The 25,825-nt window shown below is 41.1% G+C and overlaps 2 protein-coding genes and 2 long non-coding RNA genes across 5 annotated transcripts; all 4 read right to left on the bottom strand.

Moving 5' to 3' along the window:
* Positions 1-34: 34 nt before the first annotated feature.
* LOC116920205 (metabotropic glutamate receptor) lies at positions 35-14,216 on the bottom strand. The gene is made up of 13 exons (XM_045173285.1): positions 13,900-14,216; positions 11,401-12,949; positions 11,022-11,295; positions 8,535-9,091; positions 5,704-5,816; positions 5,116-5,247; positions 2,948-3,202; positions 2,173-2,364; positions 2,011-2,091; positions 1,701-1,921; positions 1,530-1,596; positions 1,229-1,454; positions 35-1,139 (listed from the first exon to the last, which is right to left on the bottom strand). Exons 2-13 carry the CDS (start codon positions 12,089-12,091, stop codon positions 841-843), a joined length of 3,108 nt encoding a protein of 1,035 aa, XP_045029220.1. The 5' UTR covers positions 12,092-12,949; positions 13,900-14,216; the 3' UTR covers positions 35-840.
* A 600-nt stretch (positions 14,217-14,816) lies between these two features.
* LOC123471629 lies at positions 14,817-16,621 on the bottom strand. The gene is made up of 3 exons (XR_006646427.1): positions 15,231-16,621; positions 15,085-15,131; positions 14,817-15,012 (listed from the first exon to the last, which is right to left on the bottom strand). It is a non-coding gene; the product is annotated as an uncharacterized LOC123471629 (long non-coding RNA).
* A 257-nt stretch (positions 16,622-16,878) lies between these two features.
* LOC123471628 lies at positions 16,879-18,500 on the bottom strand. 2 transcript variants are annotated; one of them, XR_006646425.1, is made up of 4 exons: positions 17,510-18,500; positions 17,358-17,451; positions 17,013-17,289; positions 16,879-16,943 (listed from the first exon to the last, which is right to left on the bottom strand). It is a non-coding gene; the product is annotated as an uncharacterized LOC123471628 (long non-coding RNA). The 2 variants fall into 2 exon arrangements; XR_006646426.1 differs by having other exon boundaries at positions 17,013-18,500.
* A 288-nt stretch (positions 18,501-18,788) lies between these two features.
* Positions 18,789-23,083, bottom strand: LOC116920225 (dnaJ homolog subfamily C member 2). The gene is made up of 10 exons (XM_045173286.1): positions 22,887-23,083; positions 22,233-22,435; positions 22,078-22,153; positions 21,757-21,965; positions 21,434-21,612; positions 21,112-21,325; positions 20,143-20,405; positions 19,528-20,030; positions 19,219-19,385; positions 18,789-19,076 (listed from the first exon to the last, which is right to left on the bottom strand). Exons 1-10 carry the CDS (start codon positions 22,936-22,938, stop codon positions 19,005-19,007), a joined length of 1,938 nt encoding a protein of 645 aa, XP_045029221.1. The 5' UTR covers positions 22,939-23,083; the 3' UTR covers positions 18,789-19,004.
* Between the last annotated feature and the right edge of the window lie 2,742 nt (positions 23,084-25,825).

The following is a 25,825-nucleotide window of genomic DNA, read 5'->3' as shown; positions in this document are numbered from 1 at the left end:
ATCAATTACAAAAAATTAAAGCTCAGAGACATTGTTAATTTTCCCCAGTTGTATATAATTATGCTGCATTTCTCTCAAACAAATAAACAACAAGTAGAAATAAACAGTCGTTAATATTCACTGTTAAGACTAGAAATCAGAAAAATGACTTGGATTATCGACACCCCCCGCTTAACAAGGACATGAGATCAATTCATCTTTTGATATAAATCATATCAAATAATGGTGGAATTAGCTGAGAGTACGTCTTAATCCAGTGTGTGTGTGTGTGTGGGTGTGTGATTAACATGCACAGATTTGATATTCATAAAAGATTATTAGCCTCAAAAAGTGACGTGGGATCATAAGATTTCACAGGGGATGTGCGGTGGAACACAAGGAATGTGAAAATGTTCTACACAAGGGGGAGATGGTGCCCAGATCGATACGATCGATCAATAAAAACACGAGAGCAGCAGTAACAGTGTAGCACAAGAGATTGGGAAAATGTCCTGTGGCATTTCCGGTTGGGTTCAATCACGTGTGAATTTTACTCGGAGATGGCACACGGAACTGATGTAGCAGAGACTTGGATGTGGGGAGGGTCACTTTGGTACACGCACAGTGCTGAGAGAACAAAGTTACAATTATTTGAAGGGACACTCGACACAGTGAGCAAAAATCTCTCCTTGTTTGTTTTTTCTTCTTTTTTAAAACAAATATAGAATATATACTGTAAGTCATTATTATTAGAATTTATCAAATTTCGAATTTCATTTAAAATTTATTTATTTATTTAAAAATGTATTTACTTATTTTCTTTTTTTTTTTTATTTTTTATGTTTTTTAAAGAAATTATTTTCAAAGGAGTGTCACGTTCTCGTGGTCGTCCAGTAGGAGGCCATCGGAAGACAGTCCAACGTGAACGACGTGCTGCCTTCGGTTGATTGCTGGCGTGTTGTTCTTGCTCGTGTCCGTCTCTTCGGCTGATTCATTGCACAAGGACGAATTCTCCTGATCCACAGGAGCTACAATGACTCGAGCCACTGCAGAGATGGATTGCTTATGCTGGTCTTGTTGCGTTACGACAGTTTGTTGCAGACGCACTTTTTCGCCGCCAGTCGAGAATTCCTGCCCGCAATCGCAACAATATCCTGCAGCTAAAAAAAAAAAAAAAATTCTTTTCATTAATAAAACAAACAAACAAAAAAAAAACTGTAATTCTTTGAACAATAGTAGGGATACGTACCCGAATGGTGATTGGTGGATGATTTATGATTGGAATTATTGGCCGGTGGAGAACTGGTTGCGGTACCCTGTCGGGTGGGCGCTTTCCGGTAGGTGGCAGTCATGGTGAGTTTGCGGACGTTCTTATCCGGATGGAACACGATGATGTAAACCTTGGGCACGTAGAGACACACCAGAGCCACGGTAGCGCTCAGACTGATTGTCAGACACATTGTCGTTATTTGAATCTATTTACGAAATAATAACAGAAAAAATTATTAATTTTTTTTTATGAATAATTAATTTGTGAGTAATAATTTCACCTCGTTCGTATTGGCCGTTCCGAAATAGATTGGTAAAAAAGCCAGCCAGATGATACAAGTCGTGTACCTAGATAACCCCAACCCCGCCAAAAGATCGATCAATAAATAATTTTTAAAAAATCAAATCCAAAAATTATTTCGTTTCTCTCTTTTTTTTTTTTCTTTCTTTACATGGTAAATCCAATGAATTTAGACTCGTTGAAATTTTCTGGTATTTTCCTGGTTTTGACGGCGTAGACGGTGCACACGGCGATGAGGAGCACATTAAAGACTTGACTGAGCAAGAAAGAAGAGTCCTCCATGCGGCACTTGAGAATCGTTTGGTCTCGTTGAGGGTAGGCCGCACGAATGCCCGGAGGCTCCATCCACATCCATAGTACCGTGCCCAACATCTAAAATACAACAAAGTCGTTTGACATTATATATTTTTTTTCAACATCAAAACGAGCGGCTACAAATTTAAACGCAAAAATATTTGAACCTGAAATGAAATGATGCAAGACGTAATGACCATTTGAGATTTGGGGCTGATGAAACTTGGCCGCTTGGCTGAGCGTGAAGCCTAATCATATTCCGGCCGAGGCCAAACGGCAATTAATTAGTTAATTAGACGGAGAAGAAAAAAAAATAGCAACAAAAATACCGAGTCGAATATGCGTGAAATGCGGTTGGTTTTCGTGAAGAGGGCGCCGTAAACGATGGAGAAACCGGTGCCGACGCAAAGACGTTGAATGGCGCACGTCACCACCATCGGCTTGGCCAGCAAAGTGAACGTGTTGAAATAGCAGAGTAAAATGCCGCCCAGCAGCACAAAACTCAACTCCCTTCCCGACGCCTTTTTTTGTTTGTTTGTTTCAACAACAACAAATAAAAATAAAAATAAAATAAATCAATCAAAAACAATTTAAATAAACAATTCTGTCCCTTTCGATGAATGAAAACAAAAGAAAAAATATTAGAAAACATCCAATAAATCTAAAAGAAATCCATTTTCTAACTTCGACCCGCTTATAAATCGGTCCCGATTTTGGCGGCACCATCCCCATTGTAAATGTGTGTACACAGAGTGTCAATCTCGATCCCCCCTCCCATCCCCGCTTTTCTGTCTCTCGGTAGATAATAGATGGGAAAGATTTCGGCCCCGTTTCTATCACAACATCAAGTGTCGCTGATGGCTTCCATTTCCGATCACCAAGAGTGGTATCTTTTTATAAAGCCATTCCGATTGGCTTCGCTCTCTATTGCGCAAACGACTCGCATTTCCGAGAGGACTTTCTGCGAGCACGCGTTAAGTGAAAAAAAAAAATAATAATAATAAATGCTCCAGCTGCCAATGCCAGATTGCATACGTACTCATTTCACAAAGCTTTTGATTATTATCAACTCAATATACATATAAGTGATATTTTAGTATTTACCTTGACGATGGGCGTTTCGCTGTGCCTGACGAAAATCGAAATGACCGTGACAGTTAGGAGGATGCCACCGCACGAGACGCAAATGGGAACGATGGCCAAAAGCGAGTCCCATCTCATGTACTGCATTTCCAAATCGAAACAGCCTCGTTTGTCATCGTACGGCCAACGTCCGGGACCGCAATCAGCGCATTTGAACTCGTTTTCGACGTACTCCCACGGATCGCAGCGGTCGCAACTCCAACAGCACGTATCTCCCTGTAATAAACACGTAGATTTATTATTACTAGATTTTATTGTTGTTTTTGTTTTGTTTTTTTGCTTTTTCGGCGCTTTTGTTTACATAGAAGTGCACAAAAGATAAAAACATAATCAAGACGATCGGCTATCGTATTGATTCAATCAACGAGAGTTTGACGAGGAAACAGAACATTCTGATCGCTTTTTGTGTAGGACACGCCATCCTCGAATAATCGATACACAAACAGACACACGATCGACGCAAGGGGAATTCTAGAAAATCGTCAAAGTTGTTGTGGACATCAAGTTAACTCTGCCACGCACAAATGACACACGAAAATCGAAAGATAATTTTCGCAATTGCGGCGATTCACATCCGGATGAACAGCTAATTATTAAAACGCAAATGTCAGTAACCCTTTGCCACAAGACTTTCATAGCATTTCCTGCCACTCCCTCTTTTCGATCCGCGGCATCAACTTTATCCAGTTAAGGGGGGGGAAAAGAAAATAAACATTTGCCCTGCCGTTGCCCGTTTGCTGATTGGAAACTCGCAAAAGTCCGTCACAGTCAAGACATACGGTACAGCCGGGATGTACACGTTCAAGGAAGGGTAAAAAAACAAAAAATGGATAGCTGCCAGATATATATATAGATATATGTGTGGAGACGTGGGGACTTTTGATTGCCTGCAGCCGAATGTCCCGTAAGATCTTTGGGTATAGACGAGCTCAAGCTGATGTGGGCTGGGGGGAGGAAACCAACGTATCACGATCTAATATCTATATCCATATTAGACAAGAGCTACAGCATCTCTGATGAAAGCGGATAAATATCCGTCTGCCTTTGAAAGAAAAAAAAAATTGTAATAATAATAATGTCCTATAAAAGATAAATAGATCAACAGTATATCTATAAGAATTTATTTTGCAGGGAAAGGGGGTAGGTGAAAGAAGCTGCGATATTGTGGTGCATTAGTTCCACTCTCGCAAACCGGGCGATGATGATGAGCTATTAGAGACGCACAGAAGTGGAATAACAGTTACACACACTGGCGCTGCGGGCGGGCGGGGCGAGGTGAAGAAAGACAAAAAGAGCCAATTAACTTTGATGTCTCCCCGTTTTATAAGACAACCCCCCCTCGTATAGATAAATACTGAAAAGAAAAAAACTAACATCAACTGCATCCAGCTCGTAATTTTTTTGTTCTTTTGCCTCGTTCTTTGATGATGCCATTTAGTAGGCAATTCTATCTTGTAATCGAACTTTTGAAGAATAGCGATCGATACGGGGCACAGTGCTAGGGAAGAAACAGAAGATGATTGGGGAATGAATATTTTGACGATGACTAGTGGAAAAAGAGAAGAAACTTATTGGCTTTCTTCCCTACTATTGTTGCGTCTACGTGCAGCAGAAAGGGAGTTTGAATATATTAAAAAGCTTTCTTGTTTTTTAGGGGAAAAAAAAAGGGAATAGATCCCGCGGCCGTGAATGAGAGAATAAGTCCTTTTCATGCACACACACACACACACACACACACAAATGCGCAGCACATGTGTATAGTGTAGTGCATAATAACTGAATTGGGGCATCCTCTTTTTTATTATTAAATATGCAAAATAAAAGATATTGGGGATCGCGCATGGAAATCGATTGAATGCCTCCTGCCTTTTGTGTACATGTTTGCCTCCCCCCAGCGAATCGATCCTCCACATCTTTTTTTCTTTTTCTTTCCCTCCTGTGTTTGTTTATATCCCCGTGAATTTCATATGTGCTGACTTCCCCCATTTTGTTGTTTGTCTCCGTGATATATGGAGACGTTCCCAATGTCCCCAAGGCCTTCTTGTATATCTTTATGTTTAAGTCTCAATGCTGGGCTATTAAATGTGAGGGGGGAAAAGAATTTTAAAATGAATACATTTCGTATTTACCTGCTGAGTGATTTTCACTTGACCGACGCCGCATGGTTGAGAACAAACGCTGGATGGAACAGCTGATTGTTCACGTGTCCAGATGACATCGGCTGGATCCAATTCCAATTCGTTGAACCATTTCCCCACTTCCTGTCATTGCAAATTTAGTTTATTTACTGTGCACACAGTGATACCAAGGATTTTTCTTAATTAAGACCGAACAAGGTACCACTTACATCTTTGAATACAGTTCCATTGAAATAGATTAATTACTCACAATAGATCTTAAGTAAATTTTGGAAAAAGAAAATTTAAGTGTTGTTCATCTTGAAATCTTTTTGAATTGGGTCAACATGTCCCAACTGATTCATTGAAAAACACTTTGCAAACATTTTGTTGATGCATTTCGTTAATTTTGAATACACCTGTCAGTGCACTCATCAAATCTGACCAAAGTCCACGAAAACAAAATGGACATCAAAGTAAAAGTTACTAAATTAAGGAACACTTTTAAAGTGATTGTTTAAGAATGGAAATCATTTTTAACTGATTTGCACAAAATCATGTGTCTTATGCTTAATAAAGACACAGAGAGACAATGTATACCTTGTAATCGTAGCCGTTGTTGGCGCCGTTGGGAAGTCGACGATAATTCATAATAGTGTAGCGAGCCAGACCATCTCCTTGGGCGTCAAATTTCACTTCGCTTCCGGCCGGATCTGAACAAAATCATCGTCACAAATTACTTCCAACATTATATTGCAAATAGAGTGTCTCTCGTCCTTATTGAGTTGACAGATACGAGAAGACAAACGAAATTACAATGAGGCCCTTCCAACTAGGTCAATCTAATATACTGCTGCTTTTAAATGTACCAAGGCTGGACTGAAGGACTGAGTCTGAATGCATCTAAAACGACATAAATATCTCGTCGTAAATGCACAATGCTGCATCGTGCTGATATGTCATGACTCACGAGGTTGTGCAAACTACGTCTGCTACTGAAACGCAAAGAAAGACCATTGAAATTTATGGGGATAATGCCAAATCGCACTTTCAATAGGAATAGACATAAAGCTTGGCAACTATGTATAGAACACTAAATATATTTCGATTCACCCTTTCCTTTTTTTTTGATTCGATATAAATTTGCATATAGGGAGATCGATTTTTGTGTCCTGTTGAAACCAATTCTCTTGCGCTGATCACAGTAGACTTTGCACTATCCAAAGCTGGCCGATCGCCGTTGAATATGAAATCACGGAAAATTATGTATACAGGCTTAATATAAAGCTATTTTCTATGTATATAGAGCCAGGTGTGTTGCGAACGAATATAAATGATACGCGCTGGTCAGTGCGACAAGCAACCGATCACGTCCAGGGACGATTGATCGATGAAGACGATGGATGGGGACCGAAAAATACAAAAAAAAACACCAGAGTATCTAGGGAAAGCAAAAGACCAACTGCTGTGCTTTACATTAGATATGCATTATGTATATCCTGCTGGGTGGTCGAGAACAATATATCCGAAAATGTGTGTATGTGTTTTGTTTTTAATGCAATGCATAGACATGAGCTATTTAATCTCCGTATTTTGTTTTTCCCTCTTTGTTTTTTTTCCAGGTGGTTTCTTCCCTACGATCAAACTCTTTTGTTGTTTTTTGCTTGCGTACATAAATGCAGGGTTGCTATTGACGTCGACCTAAAAAAAAAAATACACAATGCATATTTACTTTAGATGTATAAACGACGTGAAAGCGCAGCAACCCAGAATAGCCATAAAATCAATCGAAATCGTGCGGGGATGCACTTGTCTACATAGCCCCGGGGAATTATGTTGTAATGTATGCAAATGATGAGACGTGATGATATTCGTATACAGGCAAAATAAAATAAGGCTTTAAAAAGTCCCAGTGTGCATAGTTATTAATGGTTGCAGCTTCATTTTCATTCTGAAGCTTTGTTCGCAGAACAAGTAGGGAGAACTCCACCTATATAGTTGTGATTGTTATTCTTTTCGATTACTTTCTCCAAGTCTTGTTACACAGATAGTAAACATCATTCACAAATTACAATTGTGATTCTACATGATCAAAGGGGAAAATCATTTGCTATCTAAAAGACTCGTTCTCCTTTGATGCATATGTTGTTTTTGTTTTTTTTCAAAGCGAAATTGAGTGTCATTCGACACTTGACTGTGTAGTTTGGTAAATTCTTTTTTTCATGTCTGAATAAAATTTACTAATCCAGCAGTCATTTTGAACAGTATGTCAAATTGAATGTGAACATTTCTGTCTTCTTTTATCTGAAAGAACAACATTCTCAACTTGTAGTCTGTGTAAATACACACACACACAGTATATATACGAATGATGGCATTTGCCTTGTTGCAACATTCTTGCTCTTTCATCTTTCCCTTGCATGCGTTTGAAACCCACACAGTTAATACTCTCGTCTTTTGTCAACCTTCGTGTCTACATGACATTTTCGCGTGCAAGACAATTTGTAAATGGCTATTCCTTGAACAACCACGGGAGAACATTCCCAAATCATTTGAATCATCTTAAAGATCGACGTATAACTTGTTCCAAAACAAAATCTAATAAAAAAGTCAATAGTTTTCACGATAGTCTTCAGATCAATAAACATAACCAACCGTTTCCATTACAAATTCTCTATCAACCGTAGTCCTGAAAAGAATATCAATCGCACACACACAAAAAAGAAAAGCCCTTAATAGTAAATGAATAGATCCTCTGTATATACACACACACCACATCTTTGTATGATAGATATGCCTTCAATGGCTGATGTATCGTCGTATGAAAAAAAAAAAGAAAAAGTTATTTGCCTCTCCCTCTTTTACCCCCCACCGACCGAAAGAAAATCGATTCGTTAAGAGGAAGAGACAAGTTGGTCGTTGTAAACTAATGGATCGAATCAGTACTACAGAGAGGGGAGGACAACGTTCACACACTGGCCGTGTAGAAATATTTTTCCTGGAAAAAGTCGTTTGCGCTCGAGATGACACTCGCCCCTAAAATATGATTACTCCATTACGGGCCTATAACATAGAAAATCGAGTCCCACCCCCCGTTTCTTCTTTTTTCGGCTTCGTTATTTATTCACACCAAGATCTTTCTTCCCTATTATAAAGTTATATCCAATAACTGTAGAACAAGGAATTTCATGTTTCAAACTACCTCCCCCCCTCCCATTTTTATGAAAAATATCTAAAGCCGTTCATGGCGTTTGTTCGTCTATTCCATTTCGCATAAATGTCTTTATCTCCTCCGATTTCACGACGACCCATTTTTTTTTATTTGTGTGTTTTTAAATAGACAGAGACACGCCCTCTCATTTCTTACTCCCGCGTCCCATCAAAACCAAAACCAAAGACAAAACCAAAAATAATAAAAAGATGCGTTTTACCTAAGAACGAAACGTTGAGTAGATATTTGGTGTAGAAATCACCGCCGTCGTAACTCAACAGCTGCGGACAAGCGCCGTAAACTGGGCGTCGGCTGGCCGCTGTCGAGGCGTTGCCGCAAACGTCTCGCTGCAGGGCAGAAATGGCGTGAGCGAAGGCGTAGACAGCGTCGACGACAAACTGAATTTTCGAATCCTGTTCGTAGCCCAAATGAGTGAGCCTCAAACCGGCCGGGCAAACGGAAGCGTGGCTGATGGCCGGCTGATCGTCGTGAGCGGACGTCGATTGCGGATGATGTTGATTGTGAGGCAGTAGGCAGCCGTGAACTTCTTGCCAATAGTCACCGTACCACGGGTTCCTCTGATTATTGGACGGCGTTAGCGACAACATGTAGTCGTCAAATCCTGGAACACTTTTCGATTCGAGATCGACCGTCAACGCCCCTTCAGCCACGTCTTCCAAACCTTCGACCAATTTGTGTTGACGGCCCCAGCCGTCGCTCGCCACCCAAATGAAATGTGACGTAATCGACAGTCGTTTAGCCGCTGCTAACAATCCCCTGTTTTTTTTTTTTTTAATAAAACAAAAATCATTTTAAAATAAAATGTTAATTTCAAAAAATTAAAATGAATATTGGTGTGAATTAAAAAGTTTCAAATCAATAAATATATGGGCTGTTGTTATTCGCATCGATTGATGCAATGAAGGCAGACACAAAATATCAGGGTCAGACAATGTTCCAGGGTGGGGCAGCAATTGTCTCTATCGACTATGTTTCCTGGCTGTATAATGTGTATATGCACACGCGACGTCACCACAAATGAAAACGAAATCATAAAAATGATATAATCCAATGGTCAAATGACATCCTTATCTTCAAATGATGCAACATTGCCATACGGAAGTATAAGAGCTTTTCAATCAAACATTTTAGGCTTCTAAATTAAAAATTAAAAAAATAAACAAATTTGATATTTGATTGGAGAAGGGCAGTAGGAAGATGATGAAATGTGCTGTTTGTACAGTATATATATAAATACATGTAGAAACATGACGAGCAAAAGAGATGGGGCTGACGACAATAGCCAAAGACCTCCCCCCCACCGTGAACTACTCGAAAGAGAAAGACTTAGATCAAAAGGGGTTGGGTGCCGACGAGCATCAAATGCGAGCAGAGAGAGAGAAAGAGTCTGGCGTGGATGACAGAGCTCCCAAGTCTAGCGAACGGGAATTACCATATCCATCTTTGCAAAATTTCGCATGCACGTAGGCGCATTCACGTTGAGAAGCCGTCCCTTTTTAAATAGAGTCTTTCTATTAAAAGCGTATACGGACTGCATATGTAAATCAATCTGTTTCACAGCCCCGCCCCACTTTTCACCCAAGCTGAGCATGAAGTTGACGTATATATTAAACAGATACAATCTCACAGGATGAATGCAAATTAGACATTTCAACATTCAGATTTTCGTTTCTAAAATTCCGGCACGAATTTCTTTTTTTTGTTTTTGTTTCTGATTTTTAAACGCGAACATTCACGAATGGCCCCTCCCCTTTTGACTTTGACTCGGTGTAAAACACGGCCATCGTCAATGACGCTGGCACACAATCAAGCTATGACGCATTGATCTATAAAGAACAATCGATATTAGAATTGCTGCTTGAATGGCTTGCCCTCTTCATTTCACTGATTCTCGAATAGAAAAAAAACGCGGGGGAAGGGTAGGGAAGACGAGCAAATAATCGATGCAAAAATCGGTCCGTTGGACCGTCACACGACGTGCACAGGCCAAGAAAAATGAAAAAAATACACGTTCAAAAAGAAAGGCGATATACTTTCGATACAAATATCTCGTGTTGGTACCTCTCATATTATTATTTCTATAAATATATTTAGAAAAAAAAAAAAAAACGAATCCATTGAGAATGGCAGAGAGCTTTATAAAAGTCAACGAGAGACCCTTTCTAAAGTATAAATCTCCAATCTGGCGGTCCATTCAAACACATCACGCGCTATAAAATTCGTTGGCTTTTCTTTCTCGCTCTCATCCCTTTCTCTCGAGTGCATTTTCCTCACCCCTGTCGGGAATTTTCTTTTATTTATTTATTTCTTTTTTCTTCTCGTTGTTGCGTCATCTACGATTGACGCCGAGTTTGAAAAAATTAATAAATAAATAAATAAAAAAAAACTATTTGGACTGGACGCACGACATGAAAGTTGTGTTGCACCTTGTAAACAACACACACGCGTCTACTTTCTATAAACAAACAAACAAAAATATTGCATGCATAGTTTATATCGATAGTTAGGGCGTTAGTTGTTGAGAGACACTACGACGCGTCAGCTGCTCTAATCATCAAAGAAAACACATTTAAAATTCAAGCCCGCCATCGCATTCAAAACAAAATAGGGCGTGGCTCTGCGTAGACATTTTAAAATTAACACGCGGTAGCCTGAAGCAAACAAAGAAATGATAAAAATTGTGAACCTGGCATCGTCGGCTCGCGTGAAAAGGACGACGGCACGAGCGAAAGGTTTCCTGTACAGGTTGCGGATGATGCTGTCGAAAACGCGTTCGTCGGCCGTCGAAGAGACTCGCTCGGCCAGAGCGATGCAAATGTTGCGCGCGCCCGCCTCGCGATGAACTACTTCGATGCCGGACTCTCCGTACGAGCCTTCGCTGGCCACCGTCGAGATGTACGTCCAATTGAAACGCTCCACTAAATCGACCAGCGTAATAGCCTGATAATCATCCGGCGGAACTAGAAACATAACACACAGTCACGTCATATTCATTTTTTGGTTGAAAATCAATAAAATTTGCATATTATGCAAATTATTTAGAAAAATAGAAAAAATAAAAAAACCTGTTCGGGCGAAGAATTCAAATCTCGACTTGTCACTGAGGACTTTGGCTGTGGAAGCGGGCGAGATTTGCGGAATGCGGAAGAGTCTCAACAGATTAGCCACTTGGATGGAAACGGAGCTGTACGAGCCGCCGACGACTCCGAAGACGGGGCCCAATCCTTTCGTCTGCTGGCTGGGAGGCCTGCGATCCCTGGGCGTCGATCCGTCGCGACACTGGAAGGAAGCCGCACTGCCGGAAGCGGCCGAACTGAGACTAGTCGAATGGTCCATGGCGTTGAGTGAGGCGCGGATGAACTCGAGCGACCGGTTCAGGGCGTACGTGTCGCGCGAGCAAGTGTCCACCACGTTGACGCCGAGCCGGATGCCCGGCAATAGTTTGCCCTCGCTGTTGATCTGATCCACAGCGAAGAGCATCGCCTCCAGCCGCTGGATGCCTCGATTGTACACGGCCGATCCGCACGGCGTCTTCTCGCCCTTGACGTGCACGGGAAACAGCCCGCCCAAAATGATGTCGCCCGCCAACTGGATCGACGAGCCGGCCGAATTAGAGGCCGGCGTTGCCATCGCCCGTTGCTGGCCCACCACTCGCAAAACGGCCAGCCACAGACACGTCCAAACGACGAACCAAAACCAACGGACCAACAATTTCAGCATTGCCGGTCGGCCGAATTTTTTATTCACATCCGCCATTTTGAGAACAATTCAAATTATTGTTTTCTCTCTGCAGAGTACAAAAAATGTGTCACTATTTTTTTTTTCCCCCACACCTGCCACGCCCACTTAACAATTCCCTTTATTTTATATTTTTTGAAAATTTTCAAACGAATCAATTGTTAATTTTAATCAATTGTTTTTTTTTTCCTTTTTCTTTCTTCTCCTCTTAAAAGGCCTTAAAAAGTCAACCAATGGGGTTTCTCACGCCGGAACACGTGCGGGGATAAAGGGTGGGCGCCGATCGTTTGGAGGGATCATCACCTGCGGGCCGATAGCAAGAAGCCCCGAGGCGATGGCCACCAGCAATCTACACTGTTGTTTATTAAACAGAAGCTATCCTACGTCGTCGTGTTCGTCTCTTCTTGTTGTTGTTGTTGTTGTTGTGCGGGATTGACTCGGATCAAATGTCGTCCACCACCGGCGACGATGACGTCGCGGCGCTAATCATCGGTGCACGAGAGGGGGAGAGCGTCATCACGCCGCAAGGACTTTGTGTGTGCGCGTGTGTCGTGCAGCGGCAGCAATTAAGTGCCAGTTTGTTTTTGTCGGCCGTCCCGATGATTGGCCGTTCGTTATTTGGTCGGTGGGGAGGGCGCAGCGATGGCAGCTACCACCTGTCACGTTGTCGTACCGTCGGCGTGCAGCGACGGCTTCTCGTTCCGGCGCCCGCGGCGACACCTCTTCCGGATTCATTCTGTTTTGTTCTCTTGCCCTAACTGGCGTACATTTTGTTCCGTTTTTTCCCCGTTCGACAGTTTCGAATGTTTAAATGACGTCACTCTCGGGTAGCAACGATGTGTCACTCATTTCGTTTGACATCTTTTCACTTACCACCTAAAAAAAAAGATCAAATAAACTTTAATTGAATCAAATTTAAAGATGAACAAAAAATGTGTCAATTTTACATGGAATGCGAAACGCTAGTACATCATTCGATTCCTTAAATATGTACCACTCAGCTAGATAGAACCTTCAACTCTCTGCTCTTCAATAAAATCCGGGACTATGTACGGTCAGTTTCAATCGAATCAAGGACAACAAATGCAACAAGAAAAACGATGCCAGTCTCTTCTTCTTCTTCTTATTTTTTAAACGTGGACAATCCGTTCAAATCCTCCGTTCTTTCGGGGGAGAGGGGGATAGGCTGAATGGCTCTTTTCCGGCATGCGCTCAGCTCCCAACAGTTCATCCATCCCCATGATTTTTTTTTCTTCAGTAGATAAGAAATGCTTGTCATCAATAATTTAAAAAAGAAAGAAGAAAGGAGACCCTCTATACTCTGTGAATGATTTAACTTTGTAATTAATGTGAACCACGCACAACTTTGACGCTGAAATGCCATGAAATCGATCATTTCGTGTATCGAATCAAAATATTCAAATTCCAAGATTTTTAACCAATTGGCTTGCCAACATTATCTGTCGTGCAAACGGCTCTAACGGACGTTGCGGACGTATAAACACATCGAAATAAAGACTTGATAGCATCACTTTCTACGCGGAATGCCAGTCATTCGTGCACGACACGCGAGAAAAGCCCCTGAAAGAGAGAGCGTGTTTTTTCTCATTAACAAAGCAACTCGTTTGATGCATGCAGACAAGCATCTTTTTCCATTCTTCTTCTCCTCGTCTGGCGATATTCATAATGAAAAGATATGCACAAGTCTCTCTCCGCCTACGATCGTTTCATTCGTTTGCATTTTCTCAGTCATTTTGGAACAAAACCACAAAAAAAACAGACGCCCAAAATAGCGAGAAAAAATGTTTAAATAGAATTACACTAACCTTTTGTTTGAAACAAAAAAAAACCAAGTGCCTTCCTGAGTGCGGAGAGCAATAGGCCCTCCCCACCCCCACTGGATTCTTCTCCAGAATGCGACGACGTCAAATCATTTTTTTTGGGGGCTTTTTTCGGGCACGTAATACGCGATGATTACATCGCCAGTTTGCGAACTCGTCGCTCGGAGACGCACTGAACGCACTGATCTACAACACAACTGCACAAGTCTAAATAACAATAATAATAATAATAAAAAGACGGCGAATTATTTGGGTTCCTCTCTCTCTCTCCGCACGGACGTCCTCCCTCAGGGTGGTAGCATCTCTTAGCCGAGTTTTGAGCTATATAACCTTGCCTGAGGCTATCTGTCCGCGCTTGCTCCAAAGCAAAGCGATACATCCGCGCGTCGGCTTGGATTCCACATGCGCAGCAGCTCAAAATCTGGGGGAAAAAAAAGATATTCAGTACATCCGCACATCCGATCAACTAAAAATAATAATATAGATATTGAATTAAAGAAAAAAAAAATCGATGTATTTATGTGTGTGTGTGTGTGTGCTGTCTTTTCTTCGGGTCCATTTGACACACACACACACGCAGAGAGAGAGAGAACTACATAAAGTGCCGCAATAATTCTTGGCCCTGATTTTTCGATCTTGACGGGCCCGGGAAATGACGTGGAGTATAACTTTCTTTTGTTTCTTTATGTACGGAAAAAAAAAAAAATGTTTGGCCAGATGGTTATTTTCTTTTTTTTTTTTTTCGTGAATTTTTTCTTCGTCTACCGTCGGCAGAAAAGGGCGCAGTTGATGTACGTGTAGAAAAAAAAGGGGCAAAAGTTGTGGCTATGAATAAAAAAAAAAGCGGAAGAATATCACGTTCTTCCTCTTTCCAAAGATTTTTTTTTTTGGGGGGGGGATCCCCTTTTTTTGGCCCGTCTCGTCTTTGCGTGTGACGACTCTCTCTTTGGCTGTCGATTCTTTTTTCATCTCCCCCCCCTTCAGTCCGTTCGTGAGCTCAGAGCAAATCGATGCTGCGGGAGTGACCCCTCCTCGCTATCGCCTCTGCCTCAAAAAGAAAACGAGAACTATCGTCATCGATGCACAATCCTGTTTCGCCTAAAGCCAAGTTTTCTTTTATTTATTATTTATTTAAATATCATTTTAAATCATAGAAGATCGTTCAATTACCGACATCAAAAAAAAATAAAAATCCCCCGAGGCGGTTCGTATACATCCTGAAAAATGAATAAAATTCAGAAAAAACGGAATGCGGATACCCCGATTACATTGATCTCCTAGAGGCATCCGCATGCGATAACAATGGCAGTACTTACATGTACATGTTTTGCCCCTCTTCTTTCCTGCGCAGCTGCTTGCCTTATGCATCCGAATCAACTGTCCTGCAATTCAAAACGCTGCTGCCATTGTTGTTCGGTCGATTGTCGGTTGTTTTTCGCCTCTTCCGATTGGATGCTATCGCCACAGAGCACGTAACATGCAAATATAACCGGCAATCCCATCGGCTAAATACACAGACAGACAACGAGAGCGAAAAAGCCACACCGCCTTTACACCCCATCATTCTATTCAAATAACGTCTGCAAAAAAATAAATCAAAAAAACACACAGCCCGGATTAGAATACTCTGCAAAGTTTGCCATGTCTCCATTCCTTAACTGCCTGAACAGCGAAATAAAAAAATAAAAAACTGGGAAATAACATAAAAACTATAGGCACCAAACTCGACGATTGTGTCGCACGGATAGAGAGAGAGAGAGCCAAGTTGGTCGTTCACCAACTTACTTTCAGGACTCGATGTGGAGCAGTTTCACAACACACGCAAGTCTTTTTGCATGGACGTGCACGTGCCGCATTAATAGAAAAGGAGACGAAACACATCTCAAAACTCGATCGGCCAGTGTCACGAATTCCATCATTTTTTCTAGAAATGCCGCCAATCTGTTTAGAATTTTTGCAAAAGAAATGCGGTCAAGGATAGTCATCAAAGCAAAAATATTTGAAATGTCACCTGATAGATCCTCGTTTCCGCATTGGCATCGATCTGTAAAACAGCACTCAATTTCATAATGAACCAATCAAGTCAGTCCCATTATTTATTATTTTTTGAAATTTGCATACGACTGTCTAATCGATACTCTATAAAACATTAAAATAAACGCTTCAATTTTTTGGGGGGTTTTTTTTGAGTTTACCCATCGAGACGGACGTGATGTTGTTTCACGCGGCGGATCGAATAACCTTCGATGCTCCCCCCGCCCTTCTCTTTAGGGACATGTGTGCATATATCCGCAGTGCACACACACACACACACACACACTTAAATAAATTTTCTTTTTTCCCCCTTCTCTAGACGTCATTCCATCTTGAATGTGCTTCATTATTATTAGAATGACATTTTAGATTCGGCTATGTGTGTGTTTGAACGGGATGCTGTGATACTTAACTTTGTCTGGCAACAAAGGACGTCTTCGCTGAAAAAAAAAAAGGGATTTCCGGATTTTTTTTTCTATCTTCTTTTTTTTTCCCCATCAAAAGTTAAAAACTTTTTTTTTTTTCCTTTTTCTTTGGGAACGTAGAAAGAAAAAGAAAAAAACAAACCGGATTCGCTAGTCACAGTTCAAGTTGTCGACTTTTCTGCTTGATGATTCAAGTCCCGACGTCGTGAGAAACGCTCCCGGAGAGCGTTAATGATTTTATCCTCATCATATAGTACTCCCCCCCCCCCACCCCATTTTTTTTATGTTTCTCTCTCCCCCCCCCCATGTCAAACTCATGAAAAAAGAAAGAAAAAATAGAAAAATTGTTAACTTAACAAATGTAAATGAATTGAATTGCTACTTTTTCTTTAACTATACGCTCCTTTGACATGTCTAATTACCTAATAGAATTTGAGATGATTAGGTTTAAGGGCCCTCAGCCTCAGCCTTTTCTTTGATGAGCCGCCGTTCTTTCGCTCATGCAGCCCCTCAGGAAAGGGCCCAATTTTCAAGTGTTATGTCCACTGCAGGGCTGTCACACTTCGTCATCTGGAAAAAATAAATAAACTCTCGCCTCCATTTTGAACGTCATCCGCATCAAAATAAATAGAACCATACATAACACGTCGAGGAAGTGGGGATGGGAAGGCGAAATGTCTGTGCAAAACCACCACTTCATTGGCCCTTTTAAGCAGCTAGCGCTTTCCAGAGAAAAAGAAGACAAATGTTTGACGTGGTATATGGACTTCCATCTGTCATCCGGCTCTTGTTTAATAGCGGAGGGGGGAGACTGGTCTTGAAGGTCTTTCATCATCATCTCATAGAGAAACGGAGAGACACACTTGGTACACACGGATTAATTCACGAATTTTTTTTTTTTCGCCCATCTAATTGACTTCAACGAGGCAAAAAAAAAATTAAATGAAATACTCGATGCAGCACTTGCGGGGGGTGTTTGATTACATTAATCAAACGCAGCAAGCAGCAGCTCACACGGCTCGAGACGTTTCCCCAACCAATGTCGGCACAATCATCATCAATTTCACACGTTCATTGCCTGTTAATCAAAAAGAAATGAATTAAAAACTAAAATCATTTGTTGCGCAATTTCAGACCTTTTCTTCCTAGCCAATGGCTATGTGGATAAATGTGCACACAATACACTCCGAGCGTGTACATCATGTTTTTAAAAAGAAGCTATACATCGCCGAGGCAACCCTTTCCTTACCAAACATCAAATGGCTTGCGCTCACATCGTGTCTCCATCACGACAGCTCCTACCCCTCCTTTTAAACACACACACACACACACCATTTTCTTTTTTCTTAGAAATCATCGTAGGTTACGGCCTACTGATCAACGATCACAACCTGTCTCTCGTTAAAACAAAAACAAGGACGGCGGGTAATTTGAAAATGCAACATGAAAAATGTTTGGGGGGCTGTTTAAACAAACCATCAGCTCGACGTCACGAGCAATTGCGACATAGCGATGGGCGACACGGTGAAAACGCGCTACTTTCCTTTTGTGAAGTGCTTTCCAGGCAACTTCTTTTGTTTCCATGGCGTGTCCAGTGTAGCTTACCGTCCGTCCATTAGACACCACAAAAATGTACCTCCGTTTCCCCCTCTCTCTCTCTCCAAAACGCACCTAAAAAAAAAAAAGGTCTTCCAACTTCCTGGGATGTTATTACCTATTCAAAGCTTTAAAAGAGCGCGATACCTGCCGTGCGTAAAATTAAACAAACAAAATCACAATAGCAGCCATTCCCTTTGGCCAGCCATCCATTAAATATTTTATCACACTTTTTTTCGGGACCGTCCCCAGCCTTTTTTCTAACCCACCCCCCTTGCCCTTCAAAGTTGTGATGACGCCAAGCGCGTCGATTACTGTTAACAATTCAGAGCGTCTACTCCCACCACAAGTTCTTCTTCAAGCCGCACACACACACACACACACACAAAATCGCGTGTCTTACTGAATAATAAATACGTCAAGAGTTACTACCCCCCCCCACTTTTTTTATTTTATTTTGCGTGTGTGTGTTGTACATTGGCAACGACGCCCACTGCAAGTCTTTCTATCGTGCAAATAAACGATGATTCGCCCCCCCCCCCCACCCCCAAAATGCGCACAGCGCGAGACAAAAAGTCGTTTCAAGACCTAACCGCACGAAGGACGACACACACACACACACAAAAGAGATGGGCGGACAGGGAAGGGAATAAAACAGCGCTCAACAAGATTATCACATACGTTAGGAGATAATAACTCTTTTAAAAGATAACAATAAAAAAGCAATTAAGAACATAAAAGAAAAAATGATCAAAAATAAAAGTTACCTAGACGTAAAAGCGCAGTGCTGAACCGGGTTTTAAAAAAGAGATATGTATGTATGGCGTACGCAATTGTATTTGTGTTTCTTTTTCTTCTTCTTCAATTTGTTTTATTATCGGGATTTAATTTGTTTACCTATTAGGGGTGGAAACAAAACAAAATTATCGATGAGGTGACAGTGTTTTTTTGTTTTTTTTAAAGATAAGGTTACACAGCATATCCTGCTAGAAGAGAAAAAAAAAATTTAAGAAAAAAAAAAATGCGGCTAAAAAATCATTTCTTTGTAGCGGCTGGACCAACGGCAGCTTGGGCCGTCTTTTTAGCTCGAACAAGTTCCACCAATTCCTAAATACAAACACACAAAAAATTATGACCAAAGTCCCCCAAAAACTTTAAACTAAAAAAAAAAAAAAAAAGTTACTACCCCTCCCCCCTCCTACACCCAAATAAATAAATAAATAGAAAGGGGGGTGGAAAAGACATGCACCTTGTATCGCTTCATACAGTCTTTCTTGGATCGATTGGGAATAGCCTCGGCGATCTTTTCCCAGCGATCAGACAACGATGCCGGATAGGTTTTCAAGGCCTGCTCCAGCAAGCGTTGCTCATCCGCCGTCCACGCAGTCAAATTGATTCCAAGTTGTTCAGCTGGAGCTGCATCAAATAATAATAAAAACATAAAAAGAGAAAAATAAATTCAGATTACATTGTTCGATGACCGATGGATCCATGACGTGTGACGGCCATAAATCAAAACGAAAAAAAAAAAAGAGAAAATTCAAATTTTTTTTTTTACTTTCGTAACGTTCGGACGGAATCGATTCCTCGGAAGCGACGCCGGCCTTCGACTCTTTTTCAAATTTGTTATAAGCCGCCTTGTTGGCCGCTTCTTTCAAAGCCGAACGTGAAAAATCACTTTGCTGGAGCTCTTTGGCTTGAGCCAAAACTTCTTTAGCCGCACGATTGCCGCCGTGATGTTGGTTGATGAAGTTGGCCACCACTTCCCAGCGCTGATTGGTGCCCGCCGGGAACAGATTGACGGCCTTGATTAACAAATTTAACTCTTCGGGACTCCACTGGTTGGCGCCGCCTTTCTTCTTGCTGCCGCTGCTGCCTCCTCCTCCGCCAGCGTTACCTACACCGGCCGATTGACTACCTCCCCCTCCGCCCTGCAAATGTTGTTGCTTCTCTTCGTCAATGCGGCGATTCAATTCGGCCACGGCTTCATCAAATACGGGACGCCCTTGATCGGCTGAATCGACCGTCAGTGTCGCCATCTTTTTGTTGAGTTTATCCAACCTGAAAACGGAAACAAAAGAAAGAAAAATTCCCTTTTGATTAGAAATAAAACAAATTAAATAAAATTATTCATCGATTTCCATTAAACAAAATAAAAAAAAATAATTCTTACTCGTCAATGGTAAGGAGTTCACAGAGGCGATCAAGATCCGCCATCCGGTTGACAAGTTCCGCTTCATCCGCAGCAGTAGTAGTCGTAGGGCGACCGATAAAGTAATTGAATTGCTTGCCGTACTTGTGCAACTGCTCCCGTTCGCGTTTTAACGCCCGCTTGGCATTCTCCTTCTCCCGCTTGGCCGCATTCTGCCGGGCACGGGCAGCCTCTTCCGCTTGGCGCTTGATCCTCAGCTTATTCTCTTCTTCTTCTTTCCGTCTCTTTTTTTTTTTTTTTGGCGTGTGTGTGTGTGTGTCACATATCACAAGAAAGAAAGAAAAAGAAAAGAAATGATCATATAGCAATAAAATACATATAAAAAAGAAAAGAGGAATAGACAACCAGAGAGCGCTCGTTAAAAAAGAAAAAGCTCTGCGTCTACACACGCAATGATGGAATACAACGAGAGAGGGACAGCCCTCCGATTAGGATCTTTGCGTCACACATGGCCCGGTAAAGCAGAAAATGCAATTCTTCTTTTCCCCTTTAGCAAAAGAAAAAGTGATGATTTTTCGTCGTTACGACACATACAAGACAGGACCATACAGAGACGGAGAAAAGGGGTAAAAGAGCGGATTGATTGCCAATAACGGCCGTAGGGGGGGGGGGGCAGTAAAAAAAAGAAAAAGCCCCACGCTATCCTTGGGATAAATGGCGACACGAAATCAATCAAAAGGCACACATTCCGGCAGCAAAACATACGGGCCACACTCGAAAGAAAAGACCCTCCTGCCGAGCAGTAATCGGATTTACTACAACACACGGAAATAAAAAGAAGCCCACCCAGCGCCAAAGTACTTAATCAAACGCATTAGTACACATCATCATCGTGCGTCTCTCTCTCTCTCACGGACATTATGTGTCTAGTACCAGCGACGACCTCTAACATCAGAGTTGGTAAAGAGAGTGCGTGTAGTATATGCGTACCCTTTCCTCCTCTTCTTTGCGAGCTCGAACCGCATCCTGTTTGGCTTTCTTGTCGTCCAACTTCTTTTGTTTGTCCTCCTCTTTGAAACGGAGGATGCGAGGGTCGCAGGCGTAAGCCGCATCCACCAACGATCGCAGCCGACTCATCTCTTCCTTTTTCCTGCGAGCTCTCTCCGCCTTGTTCTGTTTCTCGATCCAGCGCCGCTCTTCTCGACTAGGGGGTGGGGGGGAAATAACAAATCAATAATTGCTCGTTTTTCTTTTTTTTTTAGCAGAGAAAGTAAAAGAAAAAGGGATTTTTAAAATTAAAAATTGAACTCACTCTTGGCCTTTGTCTTTCTCTTCTTCGTCGAGGTAGGAAAATTCGCGCCAAGATTCAAAATTGTACCAAAAATCGTAAAAGTTTTCCACGTGATCGCGCGATGAATTGATGTCGCCCAGTTGGGGAACGTTGCTCCTGACGGACCAACGCGCGTTCGCCGCTACGACGGGACCAAACACCTGAAAAACCCAAATAATATCATCATCAATCAAGCCACCTCTAGCCATCATTAGTCAATGTTCCCTCTTTTCCCGCTACTTTGCGTGCAACTATTGAATTAATCAATGTCTCAACACACGCACATAAAAAATGTATTTGTGCACCTCAAAGAAACGGGATTTGTTGGATGCGTTGCTAGATGGAACATCGTCGTCGAATTCGGAATCGACCGAATCGTAGGCTCGCCTCTTCGACGCCACGCTCAGCGTTTCGTAAGCTTTCGTTATGCATGTGAAATAGTCGTCATCAGCTCGAATCTCTTCTCCAGTTGCTTTTCGCTTGTCAGGGTGGTGACGTAAAACTTTCTGCCGGTCTAGAAAAGGGAACGAAACGAAGAGTCGATTGAAAGAAAAGGGGGGGGGGGGGACAAACAATGATAGATCATTTGCAAGCAAGCCTTTCTATTAGTGCCATTCATCACTTACACGCTCGTTTGATGTCGTCTTCTGTGGCGTTAATCCGAACTTTCTTCAGACCCAGCACTGCATAATGGTCTTGATCCTTATAATAAACACACGAGTGGGTCAAATCATGAAAGATGGTGTGTGGTAATGGACGTGTTTTTTAAATATCAACTCACTTTCCACTCTTTGGGGTCTAAACTTCTTAGGTATTCCACATCATCTTCAATTTCTACAGTCGAGCATTCAACCTCTTCGTCAGACTGGCTGCCGGATTCTGCCAAAGAAAGCCCCTCACCTGAAAGAGCCCCATTGCGTTGGTGATGATACCACCAGGCCTTGAACCAACGCCCCACTGGTTCAATATCTGTGTGGCAAGTACCTAGATTTGGAAAAGATTATGGAGCTATCATGTAATTATTCGTAGATTCAGTGATGCACAGGTCCATTCTTCTACAGCAAACTTTTCGCAACAAACAATTGAAATACGTGTGAGCCCCATTGAGGTAAACTATTCCCAAAATGTTTTAATAATTAATAATTCACCAATTTTGAATGCCATTGACAGCGAAACAAACTTGTAGGCTGTTTAAACAGTTCCCTAATATTTAGCTTTAATTTTCTTTCAGTTACACTGACACATGTTGCAACAATCACACAATTAAAACTCATCATACACTCTTTCTAGCTGTTAAAGTGTAAAACTGTGTCTAGACATCAGAGGAAACAAGGGGTTTGAAATGTGGTTTGTCAAAGTCAAGAAACAGAGAAAATTTAACATTTCTTAATGGAATTTAAGTGAAAAATTAGATACTTGCAAATGTCACACTTACTGGATAATTTGTGAAAGACTTCACTGTGCCCCACGGTCTGTATTTCTACCATTCTTTAAAATTAAATTTGATCTAAATTGTTTTCTTCGGCTTTCAAACACCTAAATTGTACCAAAGAACCGACAAACTTCCAGACTCGACTCAAAGCATGCCGTTGTAGCAGACAACTTATTCCAGCGTTGTCGGTTGGCAGAAAATGCACTTTCATATTCAAATTAAAATCCCCATTTGCCAAATTAGACTTTATGCCTCTTCATTTTCTGAAATTATGCCCAGCAATCAGCAAATCAGCTACGTGGATGCCGATACTTGGAAGCCCAACAAAGAAGACGACGAAATTTAGGCTATTCAATTATGTAACCGGTTCTACTGCAGGTTTCGAGCTCCCTAATGCATTAGGTTTTTTGCCGGGGGAATAAAATTAATGATACATTCCTAACTTTTCATTTTATGCGTTTCAGACGTTTGCAAAGATAAACACATTCTAAAATAAAATATGAAATAAATACAGAACTAAATATTTGAAATGAAACAATGACCTACGGGTACAAAGAGTGAAGCGATGTTACTCGTTTAAAAGTCAAACTCGAATGAAGGTCGACGAGAAGCACGAAAGAAAAAGAAACCCTTTTTTTTTTTTCAATGTACCCACATTTCTTTGCCACGTGCGAAAAACGAAAAAGTTAAGCTCATGAATAATTTTCTCGACTTTCCCATCAGAAAACCGAATTTTTTCCAGGAAAAAGGAATGGACTAGAAAAAAACATCTATACTTTATACTAAATGCCCTGTGGTCTTTTCTTCCAGGAAGAAAAGGTTACAGAGTACGAACAGAAACTTTGTTCCGGAGGACTCGTTATTACTCATAGTTGTTATAATCCAACTTAACAAGACCATTTTATTAAGTTAAATACGCTGCTTCTTGTGCAAAGGAACGGCATTTATCAAACAAAATCACGAGACATTTAAAAGCCTATATTCTTATTTCTGAATTTTTTTTCCTGAATTGAAGTAATTCGGAATTTGGGGTAGGTCCGTTCGCTGACTCATCGTGAAAATCACGGTCGATTTTTGTATTTCTTTAGACGTCCACAAGAAGGGCGTTTTCATTGACACACGAACGCATAGACACAACACAAAAAATCAAATTGGCCCGACGCTTCCGACTCACGTTCCGCGCAATCCCATTAGGATTTTTACTGACGAAGCGCCTCTCAATTGTCTGCTGTAGCGCTCGACAACTGGATGTAACGTTTCCCAACTCCACACACACACACACACACACGTCTTTGCACTATACAAAAAAAAAAAAATAGATGCAACCAAGAGAAAGAAAATGCTGCGTTTGCTTGGTTAGACACAGACACACAACACAGCACGTGGAGTGTGTATATGTCGGCCATTATTCGGTGGCTGGGTACAATAATCAAAAATGTCTTTTAAAAACCGATTTTTAGGTAACTATGGAGACGTTTGAAAATTTCGTATTTTCAACGTCTTTTTTTTGGGGGGGTTAAACTCTTTGGAGCAAACTATTTTAATTGCTTATATTGTTCTATCAGACCTGTCGTTCCAATATCAACAGGTTTACGATTATCTTTTCACCTTGAAAATGTTGTCATTTTCTACTGCAAGTCATTTTTGTTTAAATCTATCGAGCTGTGGTTTCCTGCCAATTTCAATTATGATTTAGCAGCCTTTAATTTATTAAATACGCCCTTAACAAACTTGTTGCCGATTCGGCAGTTTGATTTGTTGTTGAGATAATCAAAGTTTCTTTAGTGCGCAGTCAGAGGGCTTCATTATAAAAACCATTTTTTATTCACAATCCCCCCCTTCTTTTTTAACGATTGTTTTTTGGGGGGGTAGATATATATCAGTGATGACTTAAGAACTAATCGCACAATCAGCGTCCTGGCTCGGTCTGAATTTTCAGCATTTCAACAAGGTAGAAAACAATCGGCTTAACGCAATCGATAATCGAAACCCAAATGAGCACATTTTTAACAGGCGCATCACATTTATAAGTGAATGAATTCGACCCAATTGAATTATACGATTCTCTTGTGCGCACGTGCCAGAGTCGATGGGAACGAACAGTATAAAGTGAATGCATTTTATTTGTCTATATATAGTTAATTGAATCGCCTTTCGTCGTGCGAAGGTCGTCTAGAAAGTCCGTCTATTCGGACCTAAGGGCCCTAGATGGTATACGCAGGTAGAATTAGATTTCGTCATTACATGTTCCAGTTTTCCTTCTTTTTATTCGGCCATCGTTTTCTATAGGCTACATCATTTAAATCCCCCACAACTGTCGTCCGATGTAAAGAAATTAGAAAAAAACCAAACATTCCAGCAATGAACGAAAATCCTCGTTAGAGATCACGACCTCAAAGTTCATTCCCACAATTAAAATTCTTGTCAAGGATTGCAAAGTGCGCTTAATAATATAATTATTTTTTAAATTAAAAACTATTTTGAATATTCCACTTTGGTGGGCCAGCAGGGAAAGATCGGATAAAAGAAAGAGAAGAAAAGGGAAAGTTGAAGAATTTTGGAATTTCGTGAGGACGGGTTTATAATTACAACGGATTGAACAGTGCCACGTCCAAAACGATGAGCGGGAACTTAAATAGCCGAAGAAATATTCAAATTCTTCTCCGCGTGGCTCCAATTTCGTGTGTGCGCGCAAGAGCCATAGGACATTGAATATTCAAATTGGATCATTGATGAATGACATGTTGGAAGAAGGGAAAATGTCGATCCATTTTTGGGTGGGAGATAAAAGTTTAAATTTAGAATATTTATTTATATCCACAGACAGACGCACACAAAGTCTATATAGACTTATGTCATCTTCTATATCGAAAGAGAATCATCTCCCTTGAATTCAAAAAAAAAAGGGAGGATGACCACTGGTCGTGTCTAGTTTATTTATA

The sequence above is a fragment of the Daphnia magna genome, linkage group LG4 (genome assembly GCF_020631705.1).
Source record: "Daphnia magna isolate NIES linkage group LG4, ASM2063170v1.1, whole genome shotgun sequence".
Taxonomy (NCBI): domain Eukaryota; kingdom Metazoa; phylum Arthropoda; class Branchiopoda; order Diplostraca; family Daphniidae; genus Daphnia; species Daphnia magna.
This window is presented reverse-complemented; position numbering and strand designations above follow the sequence as displayed.

Bases quoted from the DNA above. Each gene is read 5' to 3' on its own strand.
- LOC116920205 (XM_045173285.1), bottom strand. From the start codon at position 12,091: ATGGCGGATGTGAATAAAAAATTCGGCCGACCGGCAATGCTGAAATTG. The intron at 5,248-5,703 runs GTATACATTGTC...TTGCAATGACAG, and splicing joins ACAACGGCTACGATTACAAG to GAAGTGGGGAAATGGTTCAA. The intron at 2,365-2,947 runs GTAAATACTAAA...AAACAAAAAAAG, and splicing joins GCGAAACGCCCATCGTCAAG to GCGTCGGGAAGGGAGTTGAG.
- LOC116920225 (XM_045173286.1), bottom strand. From the start codon at position 22,938: ATGGTAGAAATACAGACCGTGGGGCACAGTGAAGTCTTTCACAAATTA. The intron at 22,436-22,886 runs GTAAGTGTGACA...TTCCAAATCTAG, and splicing joins AGTCTTTCACAAATTATCCA to GTACTTGCCACACAGATATT. The intron at 19,386-19,527 runs GTAAAAAAAAAA...TATTTGATGCAG, and splicing joins TCCGTCCGAACGTTACGAAA to CTCCAGCTGAACAACTTGGA.